The sequence below is a fragment of the Bufo gargarizans genome, chromosome 1 (assembly GCF_014858855.1).
Source record: "Bufo gargarizans isolate SCDJY-AF-19 chromosome 1, ASM1485885v1, whole genome shotgun sequence".
NCBI lineage: Eukaryota > Metazoa > Chordata > Amphibia > Anura > Bufonidae > Bufo > Bufo gargarizans.
Genome location: NC_058080.1, coordinates 292,049,894 through 292,075,146, shown reverse-complemented (window position 1 = coordinate 292,075,146; position 25,253 = coordinate 292,049,894). Strand labels below are relative to the sequence as shown.

Genomic DNA, 25,253 nt, shown 5'->3' with positions numbered 1-25,253 from the left:
AAATCATCAGGTTATTTTTTATTGGAAAGAAGTGCTGATTGGGGGTTCCCTAACGCTCAGCAGATTCTTCATCAGAAATTTCTGCAGCTGAAAATCAGTTCCATCCATTTGAATGTGGCTTGTAGAAATCCATGTGCTTACCGCCTAAACAACCCCATTCAGATGATTGGAACAAATTTTTAGAGTTTTCAAATCTGCCATATGCGAAGGTACCCAAAGTGTCTGGTAGTGGCCCTATGGTCCCATCATACTATGGAGTCATAGGCACTGTATGCTCCATATGCAAATTACATGATATCAGTTTGACTCCTGTTAAAAAAAAAAAAAAATATGAAAAGAAAAGTAGGATTAGCTTTCTTCAAAATACTATACTGCAGAAGTGTAAACCCTGTTCAGTCTTCTGCATCTGGTTCATCAAGGCTCAACATTATCTTGTAGTTCTGAAATTTAAGGTATTTTCATATTAATATATGTCAAGAATATTTGTTAATGACAAGAGGCTGAGTATTTCTTTTGGTTTTTGAAAGCTATCCAGTTTCTAAAACCAATTTACTTATACCCTAGTAGAATATTCAGAGTTACTAGAGGGTCCCCTCTTCATGATCCTCATCTCTTTGCCAAAGTGGAAAGTAGTACAAAGAAGAGCATATCTTGCTCATTATGTGGACAACCCATAGATTGGGCACAGTGTAATGCTTATTTTCCCCTGTGGTGCTGCTACAGGGAAATTGAACATTGTGATGTCTTCTCTACGTCTCTGTACTATTTGTTCTTCCCTTAAAGAAAATAAGTTGCTTTCTGTACGTTACATATTTTTATTTATTTTTTAAAGAAAACTAATATTGGTTAGGTTAAAGCTGGAAAAATTGCTGTTGAATTTCAGCCCAGAGTGCCTACCGTACATTTCATGAAGGCTGGAGAACTGGTGATGAGGAGGATAGGATAGCTTCATGAAATGCAGAGACTTGGGGGTAAAATGCAACAGTAGCTTCTTTTATTAGAACTTCTACATTCCATCACTGGCTCAAAGTAAGACACCTTCTACCTCCAGTTTCTTCTCCCATGAGCTCTCCTCTTAAAGGGTAAGAAGATTGCTGTATGTTACAGTTAATGCTGGATTTTTCACAAACTACAGCTGAATGTTGGGGATCTAAAACTTAGTAATTGTCAAGGTCTTCAAATTAGAAGCATACATTTCCAAAGTTTAAGAGTCAGCATTGTCTATTTAAAGACCCTGTTCATTTGTGTATATACTTTTTTGCGCTGTTCAAGTACAATTTACCCCATTAACTGGACACTCAGTGGTCCAGAAATTCTGCTAATCCAGCATACAACAAAAACACCTGATGATGCTCTACAGTGGTGGCAGTGAGGTCCAGTAGGGGAAAAAAAATGTCCATTGGTCAGTTCATAAATGCCTCAGGATAGGTCATCAATATCAGATCGGCGGCGGTCCGACACCTGGCACCCCCGCCGATCAGCTGTTTGAAGAGAAGGCGCACACCATGCCAGCGCTGCCTCTTCTTCATTGTTTACCTGCTCGATGTCGCATCCCCAGCGGTGAGCAGGTAATTACACCCAAGCAGTCTCATTAATTTCAATGGGATGGATCGCTGCTATAGAAGTGTATAGGAACAAACCGTCCCAGTGAAATGAATGGGACGGCTTGGGTGTAATTACACCTGCTCACCGCTGTGGACGCGACGGCGAGCAGGTAAATAATGAAGAGAAGGCAGCACTTCTTTTCTTCAAACAGCTGATCGTCGAGGGTGCCGGGTGTTAAAAATAACTTGGACAACCCCTTTAATCAGTGCTTCGAGCTTAACTATCTGTGTTTTTGAGGATTGACCACAGGTTCTCTTTGTGATTGGGATCTGGGGAACTTTCTGGTCATGGACCCAAACTTTCAATGTTTTGTTCACCGACCCACTTAGTTATCACTTTTGCCTTCTGACATGGTGCTCCATCATGCTGGAAAAGCACTGTTCATTACCAAATGACTCCTGGATCATTTTGGTGGACGTTTTGATACCATTCTATAAGGCCCACTCCTTTGAATCAGAAGCAATCCCACACATGAATAGTGTAAGGATGCTATACTGTTGGCATAACACAGGACTGAAGTAGCACTCACCTTTTCATCTATGGGCAATCATTTTTCCAGATGTCTCAAATAGTCTGAAGGGGGCTTCATTAGAGAAAATAACATCACTCCAGTCCTTTGCAGTCCAATCCCTGTACTTCCTGAAGAGTGTCAGTCCATCCTTGATATTTTGCTTAGCTAGAAGTAACTTCCTCCCCCAGTTTTCTTCACAGCAATTGAACCTCTCTCCTTGAAGTTCTTCATCCAATAAATGGTTGATTTTGGTGCAATCTTACACACAGGAATGACCTTGCCTGTGAGGCTCTTTTGAGTCAAAGCAATAATGACTGCTCATGTTTTCTTGAAGGTAAGCATGGCTAACAGAAGACAATGATTTCAAGCGCCACCATCCATTTAAAACAACCAGTCTGCTATGTTAATTCAATCTGCATGGCAAAGTGATATCAGCGGCCTTGTCCTCGTTAACACTTTCTCCTGAGCTAATGAGATCACTGAAAATATGACTTAAATTATTTAATGCAGATTTCCTCCATAAAAACTGAAACAGCACACTTTGTGAAAACCAAATTTTGCATCAGTCTCAAAACCTTTGTCCATGACTGTATAGTAATAATAGATTTTACAAATAATAAAATAGAGGGTTAAGTCACTGATTGAATGACTACAATACAGTAATGAAGACAATATTGGGGGGAGGGAGGGTTTACAGAGCATATGTCCATGGTGCTGGGTTCTGGTGAAGGGGCACCAACAAGGTTTGGTGCCCTAAAGTATTTAGATAAAGGGATAGGTAAGCTCTTTGTGCCTAAGTGACGTAAATCCTAGATACAATTCTGCAATAATGTGGAATTCATGTGCTCTATTAAGTGATAAGCTAGGATTAGAAACAGTGCAGCTTATCATTTTAAAATGTTGTCAACCATATTCAATGAGGGTTATCTTGAGAGAGTGGAGATTGTTATTGTAACATATCTATGGCCTAGTGAGTCTGAATACAGAAGCTTATTCTTCTCACAGAACATTTTCCTGCACAAGGCTAACACAACTATTATTAATATCTCCATTCTATTCCTACAAGCTTTACACTTTTGCTTTAGTGGAAATGCACTGGCTTAAAAATAATGCTTTCATAAATGATTGAGTACCACAAAGTCGAATCACATTTGTGTTTTGCTTGGTGTGGCTCACAGAAGCTCAGAGGAATTTTTAGCTCACATAGTAAATGCAGAACAGCAAATTCCACCGCAGCTTTAGACTTGAAATATGGCCCAAATTTCCTCCTGCAAAACGGAGCAATATATACCTCTGAAGGATTGTTTTCAGTAGATACTGTATTAAGCTAATTGTTTTAGATTTGTCATTCCAGTAAAATTTTATTTTTCGTATTTTTCATCTAGTGGTATAGTTCATCTATTATTACTTGCTTATTAGCTAGAAAAATTGTATTATTCCCTGGTGTATGTACTGCTAGCTGTGTATAAAGGCCCAAATGGCAAAACAAAAGATAGGCATAAGGAATAAAAGGTGGAAGGAAGGAAATTAGAAAGGAAGGAAAGAAGGGTGGAAGGAAGCGTGGTAAGAAGGAAAGATGGAAGGAAGGAAGCTATTGTTGAAACATGCAGAACATACATAGAATAAAGATACAGACAGAATAATATGAGATATATATATAGTATGACCAGATGTTTTCCAGCTACTACAGTTAGTTGAAACAAGGGTGAATTAAATGTGACAGACCAAGTGGAAAGGTTGTGGATAGAGTCTACATTTTGCCTAGATTTGTAATCTCATCTATGTAAGGCAACCTGGTAGTAGGGCCTGGATTGCTGGAGTTGGGGAAAAGAAGGGTGAGGTCTCACTTCAGCGACTTCACTCATCATTTTGGATTGGCCCATTAGTAGCACATAGGTGAGGTCTATGAGACAAGTCTGAGCCTCTCAGTTAGGTCTCCAGCCTGGGGAAAAGAGCAGGTGCTGTAAACCTGTGAGACCTAAATAAGAGGTAATACGGACCTCATTCTTTATTTTTTCATGTGGGGCCAGGTACTAGACCTAAACTGATTTATGTTTATGTTTTTCTTTTTGTTTGTTTTTTTTGGTTCTATTTTAACCCAATAATAAAACTAGCTTCAACAAAGCTGCCTTGTGGACTGCAACTTTATTGTGTGTCTGCTACAGAGAGAGAGCGACGTCTAGCCCAGGAGTCGACCGTCCCGATACCTAATCCCTTACAATAGATAGATAAATAGATAGATAATTCCTGATAATTTGCTGATTTAAAGGTGCCACAGATCACCCAATGAACGAGCAAAACACTTGTTCATCAGGTGAAATGATCTTTAGTGAGGACACCTAAATCATCATTTCTGTGCAGCACATCATGCTGTGTGAGAAACAATGATTCTGTATGGTGACAAGCAGGCAATTGTTGGGAAGGAGCACTTCCGTCCCGACAATTGTGTGCTCAATTGCTGCATGTAAATGTAGCATTACACCCTAATGTGCCTGCACGATTCATCTTCCCTAATCGACACACAGACAGGTGCAACAGCAATAATAGACCAGGCAGAATGACTACCAGTGCTGATCGGTGATTAGGATTATGGTTAGCAGCCAGATGGTGAGTGACAATGATAGGTCAACACTAAAGATGATGGAGAAGGAGGAAATTGTAGTTGTGTAATGACACAAATATCTTTTTATTGTTCAATGCATTGCATTGTTAATCAAGGTTAGGTTGAGATAGAGCAGGTGTACTACTGGAGAGGCAGCGGAATAAGGGAAGGGGGGTGGGGACTTGTGAGGTGGCAGTGGCTGAAATGGTTTTGCTGAAGGAGATGGTGGTACCAGCATTAATTCAGTTCTGCCATCTTACAGCACCACTACCTTTCAGTTTTTTACCACTTGCGACAAATGCCACACCTCGTGCCTGTTTGACGTCACCTATGTCAAGCTCATGAGACGCAGTATGGTCACTTGTTACCAAAGTGTGACGTTAAGCCCTCCAGAGGAGCAGGTAAGGTCAGCTTGGTACAGTTTACACAGACAACTCCTGTCCACGCGGGCACAGAGAGGCAACAAGCTGAGAGAGCCTTTTCACTGCCGCAGTGAAAACAGCGCTGTCTCAGTCTGGGAAATCTGCCACCAGCTTCTCGTTTGATATAAGCTCGGTCCGCTAGCGGGATTATATAGGGTGAGAAACCAACCCGTGGTAGCTTATAACTAGGCCGAAACACAGACGTGGGGATTCGTGATCGAGATACAAGATAGCACAATATTAAATTATATAATCTCCTTAAGGGCACACTAGATATAACACAATATACACTGAGAATATATACAGTGGTCTGAGGTTACAGATACAGGTGATATAGGTACAACCGGGTTAAGCCGAGCAAAACTCAGTTACCGGGTAGATGAAAGTTCCTTAGGGTCATAAGGGTGGACTAGTCCTTGGCTGCAGTCACGTGGGGGCAGTGATGTCAGCTGGTTCCTGGTCTCTCCAAACACATTGGCACGATGTGACCCCCTTCAGAAAAGACCTCGTCCGCTGGCTTGCATGGGCTTATGACCTGTAGCTGTTTGCTCCACTCCCCCCCCCCTCTGGGAAGGGTCCACCCCTCCTTCTCCGGTGCTGGCAGCAAATAACCCATAAAACACCTTAGGGCTCATAGCCAAAGACTAGAATGTCGCAGGAAGATGGTTCCGGGCCCAATAGATCTACCTGGGTTCCGGCTACAACTAGAGTCCAAGCATGGTACCATTATTTGGTTTCTGTGGGGAGATATGTATATCTCCCCTGCCAGGCATCCTAGCATCAAGCCAGGACCACGTGGATGTTCGGCTTTGCCCCAGGATCGCAAAAAGATAACCAAATTATGCCTGGGATGGACGGACGATTCAAAATTCCTTATGAAATGTAGGTGCAAACATGTCTGGGAGGTATCATTGATCCTGGGCAAGGGCTGAGACCTCCTGCTGAGGGGTTTCCTGCAAGATTAGCTTGCCTCCAACCTGGTTGGTTGAGGTGTGACTTTATCCACCTGGGGCCTCCTTGAAGCCTGGACCCCTGGGGCTTTCTCCCTTGGTAGCTGACATCAGATGGCTGGGGGTTGAGAACCTTTTTTGCATGTACACTGACTATGTACATGCAAAAAGGTGAATCAAATGACAATCAGGTCTGCCAATAAATGATAAACCATATTCCTCACACCACTTTTATATGCTTAAAGGACCTTTCACCGGTTCTGACATTGCAATATAAGTACCTGGCAGTGTAGGGCATAATGAGGAGACGTGATATCGTTTATTTTTTTCGATGCATGCAATTTTACATCATTTTACCCATTTTACATCACAGTTTCAAAATGATCTGCAGCATATGGTAACTATAATTTAAAGTGGTTGTGCAGTGGCATAATATTGATTACCTATTTTCAGGATAGGTCATCAATATTAGATTGGTGGGGTCCAACTCTCAGCTCCACTGCCATTCAGCTGTTTGAAGGCTCAACTCCTTCAAACAGCTGATCACCAGGGGTGCAGGGAGTCAGACCCCCTCTGATATGATATTGATGATCTATCCCGAGGGTAGGTCATGAATATTATGCCACTGCACAACCCTTTTAATATAATTGTTTTCTTTTGAAGAGATATATGAAACTGGCCTGAAAGAAGTTGGAACCCCTTAAGTGTGCTAATTTAGTCATCCTCATTTGTATCTTAGATATATCAATGTGATTGATTTTATATAGCTATATCAAGTTTATAGACTTTACAACACACTGAGGTACACATTAAAGCAGGGGTGTATTGGCCATAGACCTTACAGGGAAATTTCCCAGTGGGCTGATGCCCAGGGGGCCGCCCAAGCCTTCCTCTCTGCTGAACGCTGTGTACAAAATGAGGTCTCAGCAGTAATTAAGGCTGTGAGAATGAGAAACTCATGTACCAGGGCAGAAACCGCAGGTGCCCTCCTGAATTCAACTGCTGTCGTCTGCATCTCACCTCTTAAGCCTCCTTCTTCATATTTTAATTATAACTGGAGGAGGACAACAAAAAATGGCAGCTATTGATGGCCACCACAGAAGAATAGCTTTTGGGGTAATTTTTGGTTCTGATGTAACAGTATTTAGAGCAATGGTAGTGCTGACCCCGCCTACTTGTGTTGCCCCACCTTCTATCAATTTGGATCCGCCAATAACATGGGGCCACTTTTAGTTTTAGTTTTTTCTAGAGCCACTTTAGATTCCCAGTCCACCCCTGCATTAAAGTCTAAGATAACGAAAAACTGAACTGAGCTCCAGTATAAACAAGAATTCACACCTTTTTCTGGATGTTATCTGAATAACCAAATAACTCATATAGAGAACTATATTTCATATTTATTTAAATTTTTATGAACTGCTGCTTTATTTTCTGTTAAGGAATACACATTGTCCTATGAACAGTTTATATGTGTGTGACACTTCTATTTATTGTTAGATGAACAAATGAGTTTTGGCCTGAAGTCTACAGGACCCTTGAGAATTTAAATAACCTCCAGGGCGTTCCAAGTCAGCTTGTGTTAATCACAAAATAAATAAGAGGTTGTTATAGGATTTCTGATACAGATCACAAAGATAAGATTAGAAGACAGGACAGAGGTTTGTATAGAAACCTCTAAGCATGTGCCAATATATGATTTTCCCGTCCTTCCCTAGTGAATTTTTTAGAGATAAGCAGCCTCGGCAAATCACTATTTAACACATCTTCTTCTCCTGCACCTTCAGCAACTGCATTAATTTTAATGAAGGCCTATCTCATGATTTGTATTGGATTAGCTGCCTACTTTTAGCCTTCTTTTGTATGCTTCTTCTATTGTGAAGAACGGTTGAAGCGTGATGGCGTAATTTCATCATAAATAAGTATTGATAGGCAGAGTCTATTACATCAGAAATAGACATCTACAGGAGCAGATACTGGCTAGGTCACATTCTATGCAATGCATAAAGCAGTACAATATTTTTACAATGTAGCCTTGTTGTCAGCGGGTTGTCTTTTAATACCAGGGCTTTATTGTATTTAAGGATTGCTCATTAGTTGGTTTAAATTATGCAAAGTGAAATGTCAAAAATTGCTTCCTAGATTCCATCCTAGATTATTTTGAGATTTTTGAGAGGATGCTATGATTTTGCATGCAACCGGATTTCTTCTGATCAAATCTACTCATAATCACTCTTTGTAAATTCTTTTGATCATAATTGCTATACTTTTTATAGCAATCAAAGAGAACCTGTTAGTTTTGACATGTCTTGTTTAGTAAATACTTATGTTCCCCATGAAATTACTTTTAATCCTCCTGGAAAACTATTATGTGCAGTTGGTGGGGACCCATTGTAGCAACCAACTGGTTTGGCTTTGGGCGTTCATTCAGAATTTATTCAATTTAGAATTTAAATGCATGTGTGCTGGCACTTTGAGAGCCAAGAGGGCGCACATGCACCCTATAGCACAAGAGAAGGGCCTTACAGAGAGCATGCAGCCTGCAGCGATTACTGAAATGCAGGATTAGCATGACCAGGAGGAGAGCAGGAAAGAGAAGAAGTGTGGCCAGGGTAAGCAGCACGGCGCCCGTGGTCGCAAGAAGGAGCAGAGCAGTGGCAAGTATGGAGCGCAACAGAATGGATTGAATGGAATAAGGATTCTTCCACAAGTCGCTGCTGTGCTTTGTTTTTGTTGTTGCAAAATAGCACCAAAATTTTTGGGAAATAACATACCTGCAATTATGGTGCGTTTTCTTCCAGCAAAGGGAAAACACATAGCAGACTTAAATTACATGAAAGTAAATCTATTTTATAATGAACATATTTCAGTTTTGCTGTGTGTTTGTCCTTTTGATGGAAGGAAACACACCATAAAAGCAGGTATGCTGTTTACAAAATTGCGTGCATTTTTTTGGTGCAATATTTTTGCAGCACAAAAAACACAGCACAGCCATAACTTGTGGCAGTGCCCTGCGTGTCACCATTGACCTTGACAACATATTGTGTCCCCACACAGTCTGACATTGTAATCTAATATTTGACATTGTCAGAGTGCTTTAGGGCACACCTTACTGAGGTTGTAAGGCCCTGAGATCAATTTTTCATACATTTCCAAGTGAATAACATTTTGACAATGCAACCAGGCGAGGTTATCAAAAATTAAAAAATTCGATTTGGCTGCTTCGCCAAATTTCACAAAGAAATTTGCTTTGTGACAAACCACTTAGTCATGAATTGCATTTCTTTGTATATAGCGGGCACAATGATGTGGAATGGTGAACGTGCTTCACCCCCGGTCCTTGAACGCCCCAGATGCCATGTTTGTCGCTGATTGCGGCATTTGAGATTAAAATTCATTTCAGGGGTAAATCCGTAAAAAAATACCCACCTTATCCATTTGATCACATAGAGGTAGCCACAGCCATCTTTATTGAACACACCATGTGAAATCTTGCATGGTAAACGTGATGATGTCATCATGCTGGCTGCCGTGGTGATGTCATGCATCACCACGCACAAGATATTGTGCGGTATCTTCAGTCAAGATGGCCATGGTGGCCTCTTTGCGTGCAAATGGATGAGGTGGGAATGTTTCTTTTTTCCCCTGCCATTTCAGGGAAAATTGATTTGTTACCACGAAGCACAAGAAAATTCGGATTTTCCTGAAATTCAGATCAAAATCAATTTGTTTGGCTTCGATTCATTCAACACTAATTATAACATACAAGAGAGAAGTATAGTAACTTCTTAAGAGCGGATGCACAAGGCCACATTACAGCCATAATATGGCTTCTATCGAGAAAGCCAGCACAACAGTGGCAAAGCCATAATCTACCATGAAATTCAATGCTAATCAGAGCATATAAAAATGTTGAATAACAAATAGATACACTGGAATACTATAATTCTCTCTGAACTATTTAGATGTGCTTTTCTTCTAAAAGACTTTCCAGCTGTTTTAATATCCCCCAGTACAGCACTTTTCTCACCAACTGAAAGTAATTTAATGAGTGCAAATAAAAGAACACGTTAATTACCCTTACCCATAAAAGGTACAGTTCATTGTTGGTATAGAAATTATAATTGGCTTATTGTAGTTGCACAAATGGGGATTGATAAGTCATATTAGAATGAGCAATTCACTGTACTAAGCATAATTTTCCATTTTGCTATGTTTAAATTCCCAAGTGAAGTGAAATCGCTTCTGTTTACCATGGCAACTTTTCAAGAATTTTGGGGGCCCACTGTGAAGATTAATTGCTCTATAAACAGACATTCTATCAAGTCCACCTGTCCAGTACTGTTATGTGTTTTGCAATCTGACATATGAGTTTGGAGGTACCATTCATGCATCATTGGAACCACAAAATTACCATTTAACGTTCCAAGATTTCAGATAATGTTTTTTCATGAATATCCTTTTCATGAAATGTGACCCATCATTCTGTATACAGAACTAAAATTATGAGTTAAAACAGACATTAACATTGTTGTTACCTAACATGTCCATCCAAGGTCATCATGTACAGGTCCTTCTCAAAAAATTAGCATCTTGTGATAAAGTTCATTATTTTCTGTAATGTACTGATAAACATTAGACTTTCATATATTTTAGATTCATTACACACCAACTGAAGTAGTTCAAGCCTTTTATTGTTTTAATATTGATGATTTTGGCATACAGCTCATGAAAACCCAAATTTCCTATCTCAAAAAATTAGCATATTTCATCCGACCAATAAAAGAAAAGTGTTTTTAGTACAAAAAAAGTCAACCTTCAAATAATTATGTTCAGTTATGCACTTAATACTTGGTCGGGAATCCTTTTGCAGAAATCACTGCTTCAATGCGGCGTGGCATGGAGGCAATCAGCCTGTGGCACTGCTGAGGTGTTATGGAGGCCCAGGATGCTTCGATAGAGGCCTTAAGCTCATCCAGAGTGTTGGGTCTTGCGTCTCTCAACTTTCTCTTCCCAATATCCCACAGATTCTCTATGGGGTTCAGGTCAGGAGAGTTGGCAGGCCAATTGAGCACAGTAATACCATGGTCAGTAAACCATTTACCAGTGGTTTTGGCACTGTGAGCAGGTGCCAGGTCGTGCTGAAAAATGAAATCTTCATGTCCATAAAGCTTTTCAGCAGATGGAAGCATGAAGTGCTCCAAAATCTCCTGATAGCTAGCTGCATTGACCCTGCCCTTGATAAAACACAGTGGACCAACACCAGCAGCTGACATGGCAACCCAGACCATCACTGACTGTGGGTACTTGACACTGGACTTCAGGCATTTTGGCATTTCCCTCTCCCCAGTCTTCCTCCAGACTCTGGCACCTTGATTTCCGAATGACATGCAACAGTCCAGTGCTGCTTCTCTGTAGCCCAGGTCAGGCGCTTCTGCCGCTGTTTCTGGTTCAAAAGTGGCTTGACCTGGGGAATGCGGCACCTGTAGCCCATTTCCTGGACACGCCTGTACACGGTGGCTCTGGATGTTTCTACTCCAGACTCAGTCCACTGCTTCCGCAGGTCCCCCAAGGTCTGGAATCGGTCCTTCTCCACAATCTTCCTCAGGGTCCGGTCACCTCTTCTCGTTGTGCAGCGTTTTCTGCCACACTTTTTCCTTCCCACAGACTTCCCACTGAGGTGCCTTGATACAGCACTCTGGGAACAGCCTATTTGTTCAGAAATTTCTTTCTGTGTCTTACCCTCTTGCTTGAGGGTGTCAATGATGGCCTTCTGGACAGCAGTCAGGTCGGCAGTCTTACCCATGATTGCGGTTTTGAGTAATGAACCAGGCTGGGAGTTTTTAAAAGCCTCAGGAATCTTTTGCAGGTGTTTAGAGTTAATTAGTTGATTCCGATGATTAGGTTAATAGCTCGTTTAGAGAACCTTTTCATGATATGCTAATTTTTTGAGATAGGAAATTTGGGTTTTCATGAGCTGTATGCCAAAATCATCAATATTAAAACAATAAAAGGCTTGAACTACTTCAGTTGGTGTGTAATGAATCTAAAATATGTGAAAGTCTAATGTTTATCAGTACATTACAGAAAATAATGAACTTTATCACAATATGCTAATTTTTTTAGAAGGACCTGTATTATAGATTCTAATTCTTATCTAATTTAGATCTGTTTAAGATCTAGGATTAAAAAAGTCAACTAAATATAAAATGATTCCAGATTTATTAAACATAATCTGCAACTTGTTTTTATACCCTACGATGGCTCATTACAATTACCATTAGAACCTTGAGCTCTCCTTCTTGGTTTGAGGAATTGGTAAAGATAAGCAATCAATTCTAAATGAATCAGCTTCGTTACCAATTTCTCAAAACATTGGGTTGCAAAGAATATTATTTTTTGGAGATTTGTCGAGCACCAATCAAACAAAATGTTGGTTGCAATTTTACAGTCCAGAAAATAATGAAGGCATAATACACTACAAATTGATGATTTTGGAACTTTTTAATTTAAAAGTGCAATATGTTGTTATGTTACCACTGGCTGTCAGCTGTTTATCTATAACCATTATGTGGTTGTTACTCTGATATTACAAATGCTGTCTCAGTAATAAAGAAATTGAAAAGGATTTGATGCAGTCCTAGGGGACCTCAAAATGTTATGACTTTTTAGGGAAATTGGAGCACTTTCAATCTGGACCAAATTTATTTGGACCAAACTGAATTTGATGACCAGTTCCATCAAATTGGACCGTAGACTAATTTTGGAAAATTTACTCATCTCTAGAAATTGGCCATCAATATTATTTATTTTAGGGCCTACTGACTCTCCTCTGATGACATGTCAGGAGAAAGGATCAGGCCTCTTAGATGTCATGCTGTGGAGGTGATCGCTGGAGATAAATGCAGCACTTCACCCCCACTGAATGAGCACTTTCTTCCCAACAGTCTGCTGCTCATTGGCCCATTTGAATGCATCTTAATACATATGCTGTTTTGCTACCATATAACAGCTGCAACACATGGACAGTTCTACTTAGATCACAGTACTTCAGTTTAGTAGAAAATTGGTAAGTCCTGGACTACATCAGTAATATGGAAGCTATTGTAAATTATAGGTGTATTACAACCAGTTGAAACCAGCATAATTCTGTAATTCCCCCTAAATCGGGAGGTGGCAGAAATTTGTGTTGTCTCAGACAATGAGGACATATCGCTAGAATATGCTCCCATTGTCTGATCTATCTTTTATGCGTGGCTGCCCTCTATTAATTTCTATGGGGCACCTAAAATTGCTGAGTGCTTGCTTGGCTATTTCCGTCAACCCCATAAAAATGGAATGGGAGCTGTGGTCATTAGAGTTGAGCGAACACCTGGATGTTCGGGTTCGAGAAGTTCGGCCGAACATCCCGGAAATGTTCGGGTTCGGGATCCGAACCCGATCCGAACTTCGTCCCGAACCCGAACCCCATTGAAGTCAATGGGGACCCGAACTTTTCGGCACTAAAACGGCTGTAAAACAGCCCAGGAAAGGGCTAGAGGGCTGCAAAAGGCAGCAACATGTAGGTAAATCCCCTGCAAACAAATGTGGATAGGGAAATTAATTAAAATAAAAATTAAATAAATAAAAATTAACCAAAATCAATTGGAGAGAGGTTCCATAGCAGAGAATCTGGCTTCCCGTCACCCACCACTGGAACAGTCCATTCTCAGATATTTAGGCCCCGGCACCCAGGCAGAGGAGAGAGGTCCCGTAACAGAGAATCTGTCTTCATGTCAGCAGAGAATTAGTCTGCATGTCATAGCAGAGAATGAGGCTTCACGTCAGCCACCACTGCAACAGTCCATTGGCATATATTTAGGCCTAGCACACAGGCAGAGGAGAGAGGTCCCGTAACAGAGAATCTGGCTTCATGTCAGCAGAGAATCAGTCTGCATGTCATAGCAGAGAATGAGGCTTCACGTCAGCCACCACTGCAACAGTCCATTGGCATATATTTAGGCCCAGCACACACACAGGCAGAGGAGAGAGTCCCGTAACAGAGAATCTGTCTTCATGTCAGCAGAGAATTAGTCTGCATGTCATAGCAGAGAATGAGGCTTCACGTCACCCACCACTGCAACAGTCCATTGGCATATATTTAGGCCTAGCACACAGGCAGAGCAGAGAGGTCCCGTAACAGACAATCTGGCTTCATGACAGCAGAGAATCAGTCTGCATGTCATAGCAGAGAATGAGGCTTCACGTCACCCACCACTGCAACAGTCCATTGGCATATATTTAGGCCTAGCACACAGGCAGAGCAGAGAGGTCCCGTAACAGACAATCTGGCTTCATGTCAGCAGAGAATCAGTCTGCATGTCATAGCAGAGAATGAGGCTTCACGTCACCCACCACTGCAACAGTCCATTGGCATATATTTAGGCCTAGCACACAGGCAGAGCAGAGAGGTCCCGTAACAGACGATCTGGCTTCATGTCAGCAGAGAATCAGTCTGCATGTCATAGCAGAGAATCAGGCTTCACGTCAGCCACCACTGCAACAGTCCATTGTCATAAATTTAGGCCCAGCACCCAGGCAGAGGAGAGAGGTCCCGTAACAGACAATCTGGCTTCATGTCAGCAGAGAATTAGTCTGCATGTCATAGCAGAGAATCAGGCTTCATGTCAGCCACCACTGCAACAGTCCATTGGCATATATTTAGGCCTAGCACACAGGCAGAGGAGAGGTTCATTCAACTTTGGGTAGCATCGCAATATAATGGTAAAATGAAAATAAAAATAGGATTGAATGAGGAAGTGCCCTGGAGTCCAATAATATATGGTTATGGGGAGGTAGTTAATGTCTAATCTGGACAAGGGACGGACAGGTCCTGTGGGATCCATGCCTGGTTCATTTTTATGAACGTCAGCTTGTCCACATTGGCTGTAGACAGGCGGCTGCGTTTGTCTGTAATGACGCCCCCTGCCGTGCTGAATACACGTTCAGACAAAACGCTGGCTGCCGGGCAGGCCAGCACCTCCAAGGCATAAAAGGCTAGCTCTGGCCACGTGGACAATTTAGAGACCCAGAAGTTGAATGGGGCCGAACCATCAGTCAGTACGTGGAGGGGTGTGCACACGTACTGTTCCACCATGTTAGTGAAATGTTGCCTCCTGCTAACACGTTGCGTATCAGGTGGTGGTGCAGTTAGCTGTGGCGTGTTGACAAAAGTTTTCCACATCTCTGCCATGCTAACCCTGCCCTCAGAGGAGCTGGCCGTGACACAGCTGCCTTGGCGACCTCTTGCTCCTCCTCTGCCTTGGCCTTGGGCTTCCACTTGTTCCCCTGTGACATTTGGGAATGCTCTCAGTAGCGCGTCTACCAACGTGCGCTTGTACTCGCGCATCTTCCTATCACGCTCCAGTGCAGGAAGTAAGGTGGGCACATTGTCTTTGTAGCGTGGATCCAGCAGGGTGGCAACCCAGTAGTCCGCACAGGTTAAAATGTGGGCAACTCTGCTGTCGTTGCGCAGGCACTGCAGCATGTAGTCGCTCATGTGTGCCAGGCTGCCCAGGGGTAAGGACAAGCTGTCCTCTGTGGGAGGCGTATCGTCATCGTCCTGCCTTTCCCCCCAGCCACGCACCAGTGATGGACCCGAGCTGCGTTGGGTGCCACCCCGCTGTGACCATGCTTCATCCTCATCCTCCTCCACCTCCTCCTCATCCTCGTCCTCCTCGTCCTCCAGTAGTGGGCCCTGGCTGGCCACATTTGTACCTGGCCTCTGCTGTTGCAAAAAACCTCCCTCTGAGTCACTTCGAAGAGACTGGCCTGAAAGTGCTAAAAATGACCCCTCTTCCTCATCCTCCTCCTCCTCCTCCTGGGCCACCTCCTGTTCCATCATCGCCCTAAGTGTTTTCTCAAGGAGACATAGAAGTGGTATTGTAACGCTGATAACGGTGTCATCGCCACTGGCCATGTTGGTGGAGTACTCGAAACAGCGCAACAGGGCACACAGGTCTCGCATGGAGGCCCAGTCATTGGTGGTGAAGTGGTGCTGTTCTGTAGTGCGACTGACCCGTGCGTGCTGCAGCTGAAACTCCACTATGGCCTGCTGCTGCTCGCACAGTCTGTCCAGCATGTGCAAGGTGGAGTTCCACCTGGTGGGCACGTCGCATATGAGGCGGTGAGCGGGAAGGCCGAAGTTACGCTGTAGCGCAGACAGGCGAGCAGCGGCAGGATGTGAACGCCGGAAGCGCGAACAGACGGCCCGCACTTTATGCAGCAGCTCTGACATGTCGGGGTAGTTGTGAATGAACTTCTGCACCACCAAATTCAGCACATGCGCCAAGCAAGGGATGTGCGTCAAATTGGCTAGTCCCAGAGCTGCAACGAGATTTCGCCCATTATCACACACCACCAGGCCGGGCTTGAGGCTCACCGGCAGCAACCACTCGTCGGTCTGTTGTTCAATACCCCGCCACAACTCCTGTGCGGTGTGGGGCCTGTCCCCCAAACATATGAGTTTCAGAATGGCCTGCTGACGTTTACCCCGGGCTGTGCTGAAGTTGGTGGTGAAGGTGTGTGGCTGACTGGATGAGCAGGTGGAAGAAGAGGAGGAGGAAGCCGAGAAGGAGGAGGTGGCAACAGGAGGCAAAGAATGTTGCCCTGCGATCCTTGGCGGCGGCAGGACGTGCGCCAAACAGCTCTCCGCCTGGGGCCCAGCTGCCACTACATTTACCCAGTGTGCAGTTAGGGAGATATAGCGTCCCTGGCCGTGCTTACTGGTCCACGTATCTGTGGTTAGGTGGACCTTGCTACAGATGGCGTTGCGCAGTGCACACTTGATTTTATCGGATACTTGGTTGTGCAGGGAAGGCACGGCTCTCTTGGAGAAGTAGTGCCGGCTGGGAACAACATACTGTGGGACAGCAAGCGACATGAGCTGTTTGAAGCTGTCTGTGTCCACCAGCCTAAATGACAGCATTTCATAGGCCAGTAGTTTAGAAATGCTGGCATTCAGGGCCAGGGATCGAGGGTGGCTAGGTGGGAATTTACGCTTTCTATCAAATGTTTGTGAGATGGAGAGCTGAACGCTGGCGTGTGACATGGTTGAGACGCTTGGTGACGGAGGTGGTGGTGGTGGTGTTGGTGGTACATCCCCTGTTTGCTGGGCGGCAGGTGCCAACGTTCCTCCAGAGGCGGAGGAAGAGGCCGAGGCGGCAGCAGCAGAATAGGCCGAGGCGGCAGCAGCAGAAGAGGTAGCAGGGGGAGCCTGAGTGACTTCCTTGGTTTTAAGGTGTTTACTCCACTGCAGTTCATGCTTTGCATGCAGGTGCCTGGTCATGCAGGTTGTGCTCAGGTTCAGAACGTTAATGCCTCGCTTCAGGCTCTGATGGCACAGCGTGCAAACCACTCGGGTCTTGTCGTCAGCACATTGTTTGAAGAAGTGCCATGCCAGGGAACTCCTTGAAGCTGCCTTTGGGGTGCTCGGTCCCAGATGGCGGCGGTCAGTAGCAGGCGGAGTCTCTTGGCGGCGGGTGTTCTGCTTTTGCCCACTGCTCCCTCTTTTGCTACGCTGTTGGCTCGGTCTCACCACTGCCTCTTCCTCCGAACTGTGAAAGTCAGTGGCACGACCTTCATTCCATGTGGGGTCTAGGACCTCATCGTCCCCTGCATCGTCTTCCACCCAGTCTTGATCCCTGACCTCCTGTTCAGTCTGCACACTGCAGAAAGACGCAGCAGTTGGCACCTGTGTTTCGTCATCATCAGAGACATGCTGAGGTGGTATTCCCATGTCCTCATCATCAGGAAACATAAGTGGTTGTGCGTCAGTGCATTCTATGTCTTTCACCGCTGGGGAAGGGCTAGGTGGATGCCCTTGGGAAACCCTGCCAGCGGAGTCTTCAAACAGCATAAGAGACTGCTGCATAACTTGAGGCTGAGACAGTTTCCCTGGTATGCATGGGGGTGATGTGACAGACTGATGGGGTTGGTTTTCAGGCGCCATCTGTGCGCTTTCTGCAGAAGACTGGGTGGGAGATAATGTGAACGTGCTGGATCCACTGTCGGCCACCCAATTGACTAATGCCTGTACCTGCTCAGGCCTTACCATCCTTAGAACGGCATTGGGCCCCACCATATATCGCTGTAAATTCTGGCGGCTACTGGGACCTGAGGTAGTTGGTACACTAGGACGTGTGGATGTGGCAGAACGGCCACGTCCTCTCCCAGCACCAGAGGGTCCACTAACACCACCACGACCATGTCCACGTCCGCGTCCCTTACTAGATGTTTTTCTCATTGTTATGGTTCACCACAACAACAAATATATTATTTGGCCCAATGTATTGTATTCAAATTCAGCGGGATATAAATTTGAGGCCTAGTATTTAGGCGCTGGGTGACCGGTATGGATTTAGTGACAGAATTAGACTTGGAAATGCACAGAAGCGTGTGTGTGAAGTTATTCTGAATGACCCAATGTGCACCTTGAATATTATATACCCTTTTTGGGATAGATTTCAAATAGCTCTGATATAGCAGGAACCACTAAATTATGAAATTGCTAAATTGGGAATTGTACTTCAACCCAGAACAAAAAATGTGCTTTGACGGGCACTAAATAACTTTCCCAGCTACAACAGTACAGCGGTAACGAGAGATTTAGAGGGATTTAAATTTGAGGCCTAGTATTTAGGCGCTGGGTGACAGGTATGGGTTTAGTGACAGAATTAGACTTGGAAATACACAGTAGCGGGTGTGTGTGAAGTTATTCTGAATGACCCAATGTGCACCTTCAATATTATATACCCTTTTTGGGATAGATTTCAAATAGCTCTGATATAGCAGGAACCACTAAATTATGAAATTGCTAAATTGGGAATTGTACTTCAACCCAGAACAAAAAATGTGCTTTGACGGACACTAAATATCTTGCCCAGCAACAACAGTACAGTGGTGGGTAACGAGAGATTTAGAGGGATTTAAATTTGAGGCCTAGTATTTAGGCGCTGGGTCACCGGTATGGATTTAGTGACAGAATTAGACTTGGAAATGCACAGAAGCGTGTGTGTGAAGTTATTCTGAATGACCCTATGTGCACCTTCAATATTATATACCCTTTTAGGGATAGATTTCAAATAGCTCTGATATAGCAGAAACCACTAAATTATGAAATTGCTAAATTGGGAATTGTACTTCAACCCAGAACAAAAAATGTGCTTTGACGGACACTAAATATCTTGCCCAGCAACAACAGTACAGCGGTGGGTAACGAGAGATTTAGAGGGATTTAAATTTGAGGCCTAGTATTTAGGCGCTGGGTCACCGGTATGGATTTAGTGACAGAATTAGACTTGGAAATGCACAGAAGCGTGTGTGTGAAGTTATTCTGAATGACCCTATGTGCACCTTCAATATTATATACCCTTTTAGGGATAGATTTCAAATAGCTCTGATATAGCAGAAACCACTAAATTATGAAATTGCTAAATTGGGAATTGTACTTCAACCCAGAACAAAAAATGTGCTTTGACGGACACTAAATATCTTGCCCAGCAACAACAGTACAGCGGTGGGTAACGAGAGATTTAGAGGGATTTAAATTTGAGGCCTAGTATTTAGGCGCTGGGTCACCGGTATGGATTTAGTGACAGAATTAGACTTGGAAATGCACAGAAGCGTGTGTGTGAAGTTATTCTGAATGACCCTATGTGCACCTTCAATATTATATACCCTTTTAGGGATAGATTTCAAATAGCTCTGATATAGCAGAAACCACTAAATTATGAAATTGCTAAATTGGGAATTGTACTTCAACCCAGAACAAAAAATGTGCTTTGACGGACACTAAATATCTTGCCCAGCAACAACAGTACAGCGGTGGGTAACGAGAGATTTAGAGGGATTTAAATTTGAGGCCTAGTATTTAGGCGCTGGGTGACAGGTATGGGTTTAGTGACAGAATTAGACTTGGAAATACACAGTAGCGGGTGTGTGTGAAGTTATTCTGAATGACCCAATGTGCACCTTCAATATTATATACCCTTTTTGGGATAGATTTCAAATAGCTCTGATATAGCAGGAACCACTAAATTATGAAATTGCTAAATTGGGAATTGTACTTCAACCCAGAACAAAAAATGTGCTTTGACGGACACTAAATATCTTGCCCAGCAACAACAGTACAGCGGTGGGTAACGAGAGATTTAGAGGGATTTAAATTTGAGGCCTAGTATTTAGGCGCTGGGTCACCGGTATGGATTTAGTGACAGAATTAGACTTGGAAATGCACAGAAGCGTGTGTGTGAAGTTATTCTGAATGACCCTATGTGCACCTTCAATATTATATACCCTTTTAGGGATAGATTTCAAATAGCTCTGATATAGCAGAAACCACTAAATTATGAAATTGCTAAATTGGGAATTGTACTTCAACCCAGAACAAAAAATGTGCTTTGACGGACACTAAATATCTTGCCCAGCAACAACAGTACAGCGGTGGGTAACGAGAGATTTAGAGGGATTTAAATTTGAGGCCTAGTATTTAGGCGCTGGGTGACAGGTATGGGTTTAGTGACAGAATTAGACTTGGAAATACACAGTAGCGGGTGTGTGTGAAGTTATTCTGAATGACCCAATGTGCACCTTCAATATTATATACCCTTTTTGGGATAGATTTCAAATAGCTCTGATATAGCAGGAACCACTAAATTATGAAATTGCTAAATTGGGAATTGTATTTCAACCCAGAACAAGAAATGTGCTTGAACGGACACTATATAACTCGCCCAGCTACAGCACTAGGGACAGATTTAGCTGGATATAAATTTGAGGCCTAGTATTTAGGCGCTGGGTGACCGGTATGGATTTAGTGACAGAATTAGACTGGGATATGGCCAAAAAATGAACAGACTATTGCTGGTTAAATGCACTTGGTGTGACAGCTTCACCCTGATGTAGGCTTTAGCCAAAAAACAACCACACCATTGAGGGTTAAATGCACTTGGTGACAGGCGCAGCTTGCCCCTGATTTTGTATATGGCCAAAAAATGAACAGACTATTGCTGGTTAAATGCACTTGGTGTGACAGCTTCACCCTGATGTAGGCTTTAGCCAAAAAACAACCACACCATTGAGGGTTAAATGCACTTGGTGACAGGCGCAGCTTGCCCCTGATTTTGTATATGGCCAAAAAATGAACAGACTATTGCTGGTTAAATGCACTTGGTGTGACAGCTTCACCCTGATGTAGGCTTTAGCCAAAAAACAACCACACCATTGAGGGTTAAATGCACTTGGTGACAGGCGCAGCTTGCCCCTGATTTTGTATATGGCCAAAAAATGAACAGACTATTGCTGGTTAAATGCACTTGGTGTGACAGCTTCACCCTGATGTAGGCTTTAGCCAAAAAACAACCACACCATTGAGGGTTAAATGCACTTGGTCGCAGCTTGTGCTGGCGCACCACAAGACACAAAATGGCCGCCGATCACCCCAGAAAAATGAGACTGACAAACGGTCTGTGCAGCCTAAAAACAGTGAGCAATTGAGGATCAGCAGCTCAATGATCCACAGCTGCAGATCGATCAGTTAATCAAGTCCTTTGGAGGAGTTAATCTGCCTAATCTCGCCCTACTGTCGCAGCCGCAACCTCTCCCTACGCTAATCAGAGCAGAGTGACGGGCGGCGCTATGTGACTCCAGCTTAAATAGAGGCTGGGTCACATGGTGCTCTGGCCAATCACAGCCATGCCAATAGTAGGCATGGCTGTGATGGCCTCTTGGGGCAAGTAGTATGACGCTTGTTGATTGGCTGCTTTGCAGCCTTTCAAAAAGCGCCAAGAAAGCGTCACAAAAGCGCCAAGAAAGCGACGAACACCGAACCCGAACCCGGACTTTTACGAAAATGTCCGGGTTCGGGTCCGTGTCACGGACACCCCAAAATTCGGTACGAACCCGAACTATACAGTTCGAGTTCGCTCATCCCTAGTGGTCATGCAAGCTCGCCTATTTTCAGCGGGCCAATGGGAAGACCTGTCACTTTGCCGGCCATATGTTAGGCTTTGTTTTAGAGATAGGTACTGGTCCCAGAGGTGGTGATATGCCCCCATTGTCTGAGAAGGGAATACCTGTTTATTATCTAAAGATGAGCGAATTGCACAAAAATTTTTGGGGATTTGATTTGGCTGAATCAGTTGACTGATTTGATTCGGGTCCTACTCAATTCTACCTGAATCAAAAGTACTGAGGTCTCCATTTCTCCTTTTTTTCCTCTCTTTTTCCACCCAAATTGAGTCACACGAAATTTAGATTCAAATGACACTCAAAGTTTGTCAAAATTCAGGTTGAATTTGGTTAGTTTAAAATTTATTTGCTCATCTTTATTAATATCTAATAATGTAACATGGAGTAAACCCTATATATTTTATCAATATACATATATGAAGATATTTATTTATTTCTTATGTAATGTGTTTCTACTGCAACACTTTTAAATAGTTTTTGTCCGTATTAGTTGAAGTGAAAAGGTTTATGTGTTGTGTAAATTAATGCCTGCTTTATATTTTTTATTCGCAGTGGGAAGAAATTGGTGAGGTTGATGAGAACTATGCTCCAATACATACATATCAAGTATGCAAAGTGATGGAACAAAATCAGAACAACTGGCTCTTGACAAGCTGGATCCCAAATGAAGGAGCATCAAGAATTTTCATTGAGCTCAAATTTACACTACGTGATTGTAACAGTCTTCCAGGAGGACTTGGTACTTGTAAAGAAACTTTCAATGTATATTATTTTGAATCAAATGATGAAGATGGCAGGAACATAAGGGAAAATCAATATATTAAGATAGATACTATTGCAGCTGATGAAAGCTTCACAGAGTTAGACTTGGGGGATAGAGTCATGAAGCTAAACACAGAGGTGAGAGATGTTGGACCATTAACCAAGACAGGTTTCTATCTTGCCTTCCAAGATGTGGGAGCATGTATTGCTCTTGTTTCTGTCCGTGTGTACTACAAAAAATGTCCCTCAGTGGTACGTAACTTAGCACTTTTCCAAGATACCATAACTGGAGCAGATTCTTCACAGCTTTTGGAAGTATCTGGAATGTGTGTCAACAATTCGGTGACAGAAGAGGCTCCAAAAATGCACTGCAGTGCTGAAGGGGAATGGCTTGTTCCAATTGGAAAGTGCATGTGTAAAGAAGGATATGAGGAAAAGAACAATACCTGTCAAGGTAAGGATTTATTGAAAAGTGAAATAATTATAGTATCGAAATATCTGGGTTACAGTCAGCAGGAAATAGCCTTCTAAAAGGGTGGTCATCTCAGAGGAGAGGACAGGCATACCTAGAATATAAAAAAAATAAAAAAAATACCTGTTACAAAATATTAAGGTGCAGGTAATGACCTTCTCAAAAAGGTGGTCTTATAAAAAGGGTTTTACTGTATGTAAAATAACCATTATTGTTTAAAATGTATGTATACCAGAGTGCAATATACTTGACGAAATGCATGAGAAAGTCATTTTGCCATATACTGTACCTTGAGACTAACTAAATCAGCACATTGTGACTTATCACTAGAGATGAGTGAATTGAAGCTGTCGAAGTGGAATTTGTTATGAATTTCAGGAAATTTTTTATTTGCTATGAATGCGAATTTCCTTGCACTTCTTGGTAACGAATCACATTTTTCCTAATATGGCGGCTACAGATGTGGGGACGGAGGACATGGGACAAGGACTCTGGGAAGGCGGGGTCACCTAGATTGACATGCCTGCATGCAGCTAATCAGCAGCCAGCCAGCCATGTGATGTCACAGCCCTAAAAAAATACGGCGGCCATCTTAGAGTCAGCCATTTTCCAGCATTCAGAGTGCTGGGACAGACATGTGAAGACGCTAGGGACAACAATTGGAAAAACCTGATTGTGGAAAAAAAAGACAGAGAAAACGATTTACAAGTGCAGTGAAAGGATAGGGAGGAATCAATTCACAGCATCTTAGGGCAGGGAGAGACATCAGAAGGCGCTAGGGGCATTGATAGGAAAGCGATTGACAAGTGCAAGGAACGATTATTTGGGGATCCAAATAGCTATTAGACAGCTCTGTCATTCCAGCTTTTTGTTGTTGGGCTGTGAGTGTTATGTTGATAAGCCTTTAGTGGCTTATATCTTAGTATCTTATATCAGTACTACAAGAAAAATATTTTCTCAATTCACTTCTGCAGTTATTTCTGGTGAAAGCGTATAGGTGCGTATTACCATAAAAAAAGAAAAATATATACGGTCTGCACTGTTGCAGTTATTCCTGTTGAAAGCGTATAGGCGCGTATTACCATAAAAAAGATAAATATATACGCACTGCACTGTTGCAGTTATTCCTGTTGAAAGCGTATAGGGGCGTATTACAGTAAAAAAGGAAAAATATATACGCACTGCACTGTTGCTGTTTTTTCTGGCGAAAACGTATAGGGACGTATTCGATTTAAAAAAAAGAAAATATATACGCACTGCACTGTTGCATTTTTTGGGTGAAAGCGTATAGGGGCGTATTATAGTAAAAAAAAATGTATGCACTGCATTGTTGCAGTTATTTCTGTTAAAAGCTTATAGTGGTGTATTTTAGAAAAAAAAAGTGAAATATACACACCACACTGTTGCAGTTAGTCCTGTTGAAAGCGTATAGTGGTGTATTTCAGTAGAAAAAGGAAAATATATACGCATATACGCACTGCACTGTTGCAGTTATTTCTGGTGAGAGCGTATAGGGGCATATTTCAAAAAATAAAATTATATACGCACTGCACTGTTGCAGTTTTTTTGATTAAAAGCACATAGTGATGTATTTCAGTAAAAAAAAAAGTAAAATATATACGCACTGCACTATTGCAGTTATTTCTGGTGAAAGCGACTAGGAGTGTATTTATAAGCACTGCACTGTCGCAGTTATTTCTGGTGAAAGCATATTACAGTAAAAAAAGAATAATACATACACACTGCACTGTTGCATTTTTTTTTCTGGTGAAAGCGTATAGTGGCGTATTACAGTAAACAAATTAAAATATGTACACACTGCACTGTTGCATTTTTTTCTGTTGAAGGAGTATAGGGGCATATTACAGTAATAAAATAAAAATATATACGCACTGCACTGTTGCAGTTTTTTGGGTGAAAGCGT

The 25,253-nt window shown here is 42.7% G+C and overlaps 1 protein-coding gene across 1 annotated transcript in view; it reads left to right on the top strand.

The window, feature by feature from the left end:
* Window positions 1-25,253, top strand: part of EPHA5 (EPH receptor A5) — a 472,285-nt gene that overhangs the window by 129,415 nt on the left and 317,617 nt on the right. The window contains exon 3 of the mRNA XM_044278770.1: window positions 22,648-23,311. Within this exon, the coding sequence (XP_044134705.1) occupies window positions 22,648-23,311 (664 nt within the window). The remainder of the gene's footprint in view (window positions 1-22,647; window positions 23,312-25,253) is intronic.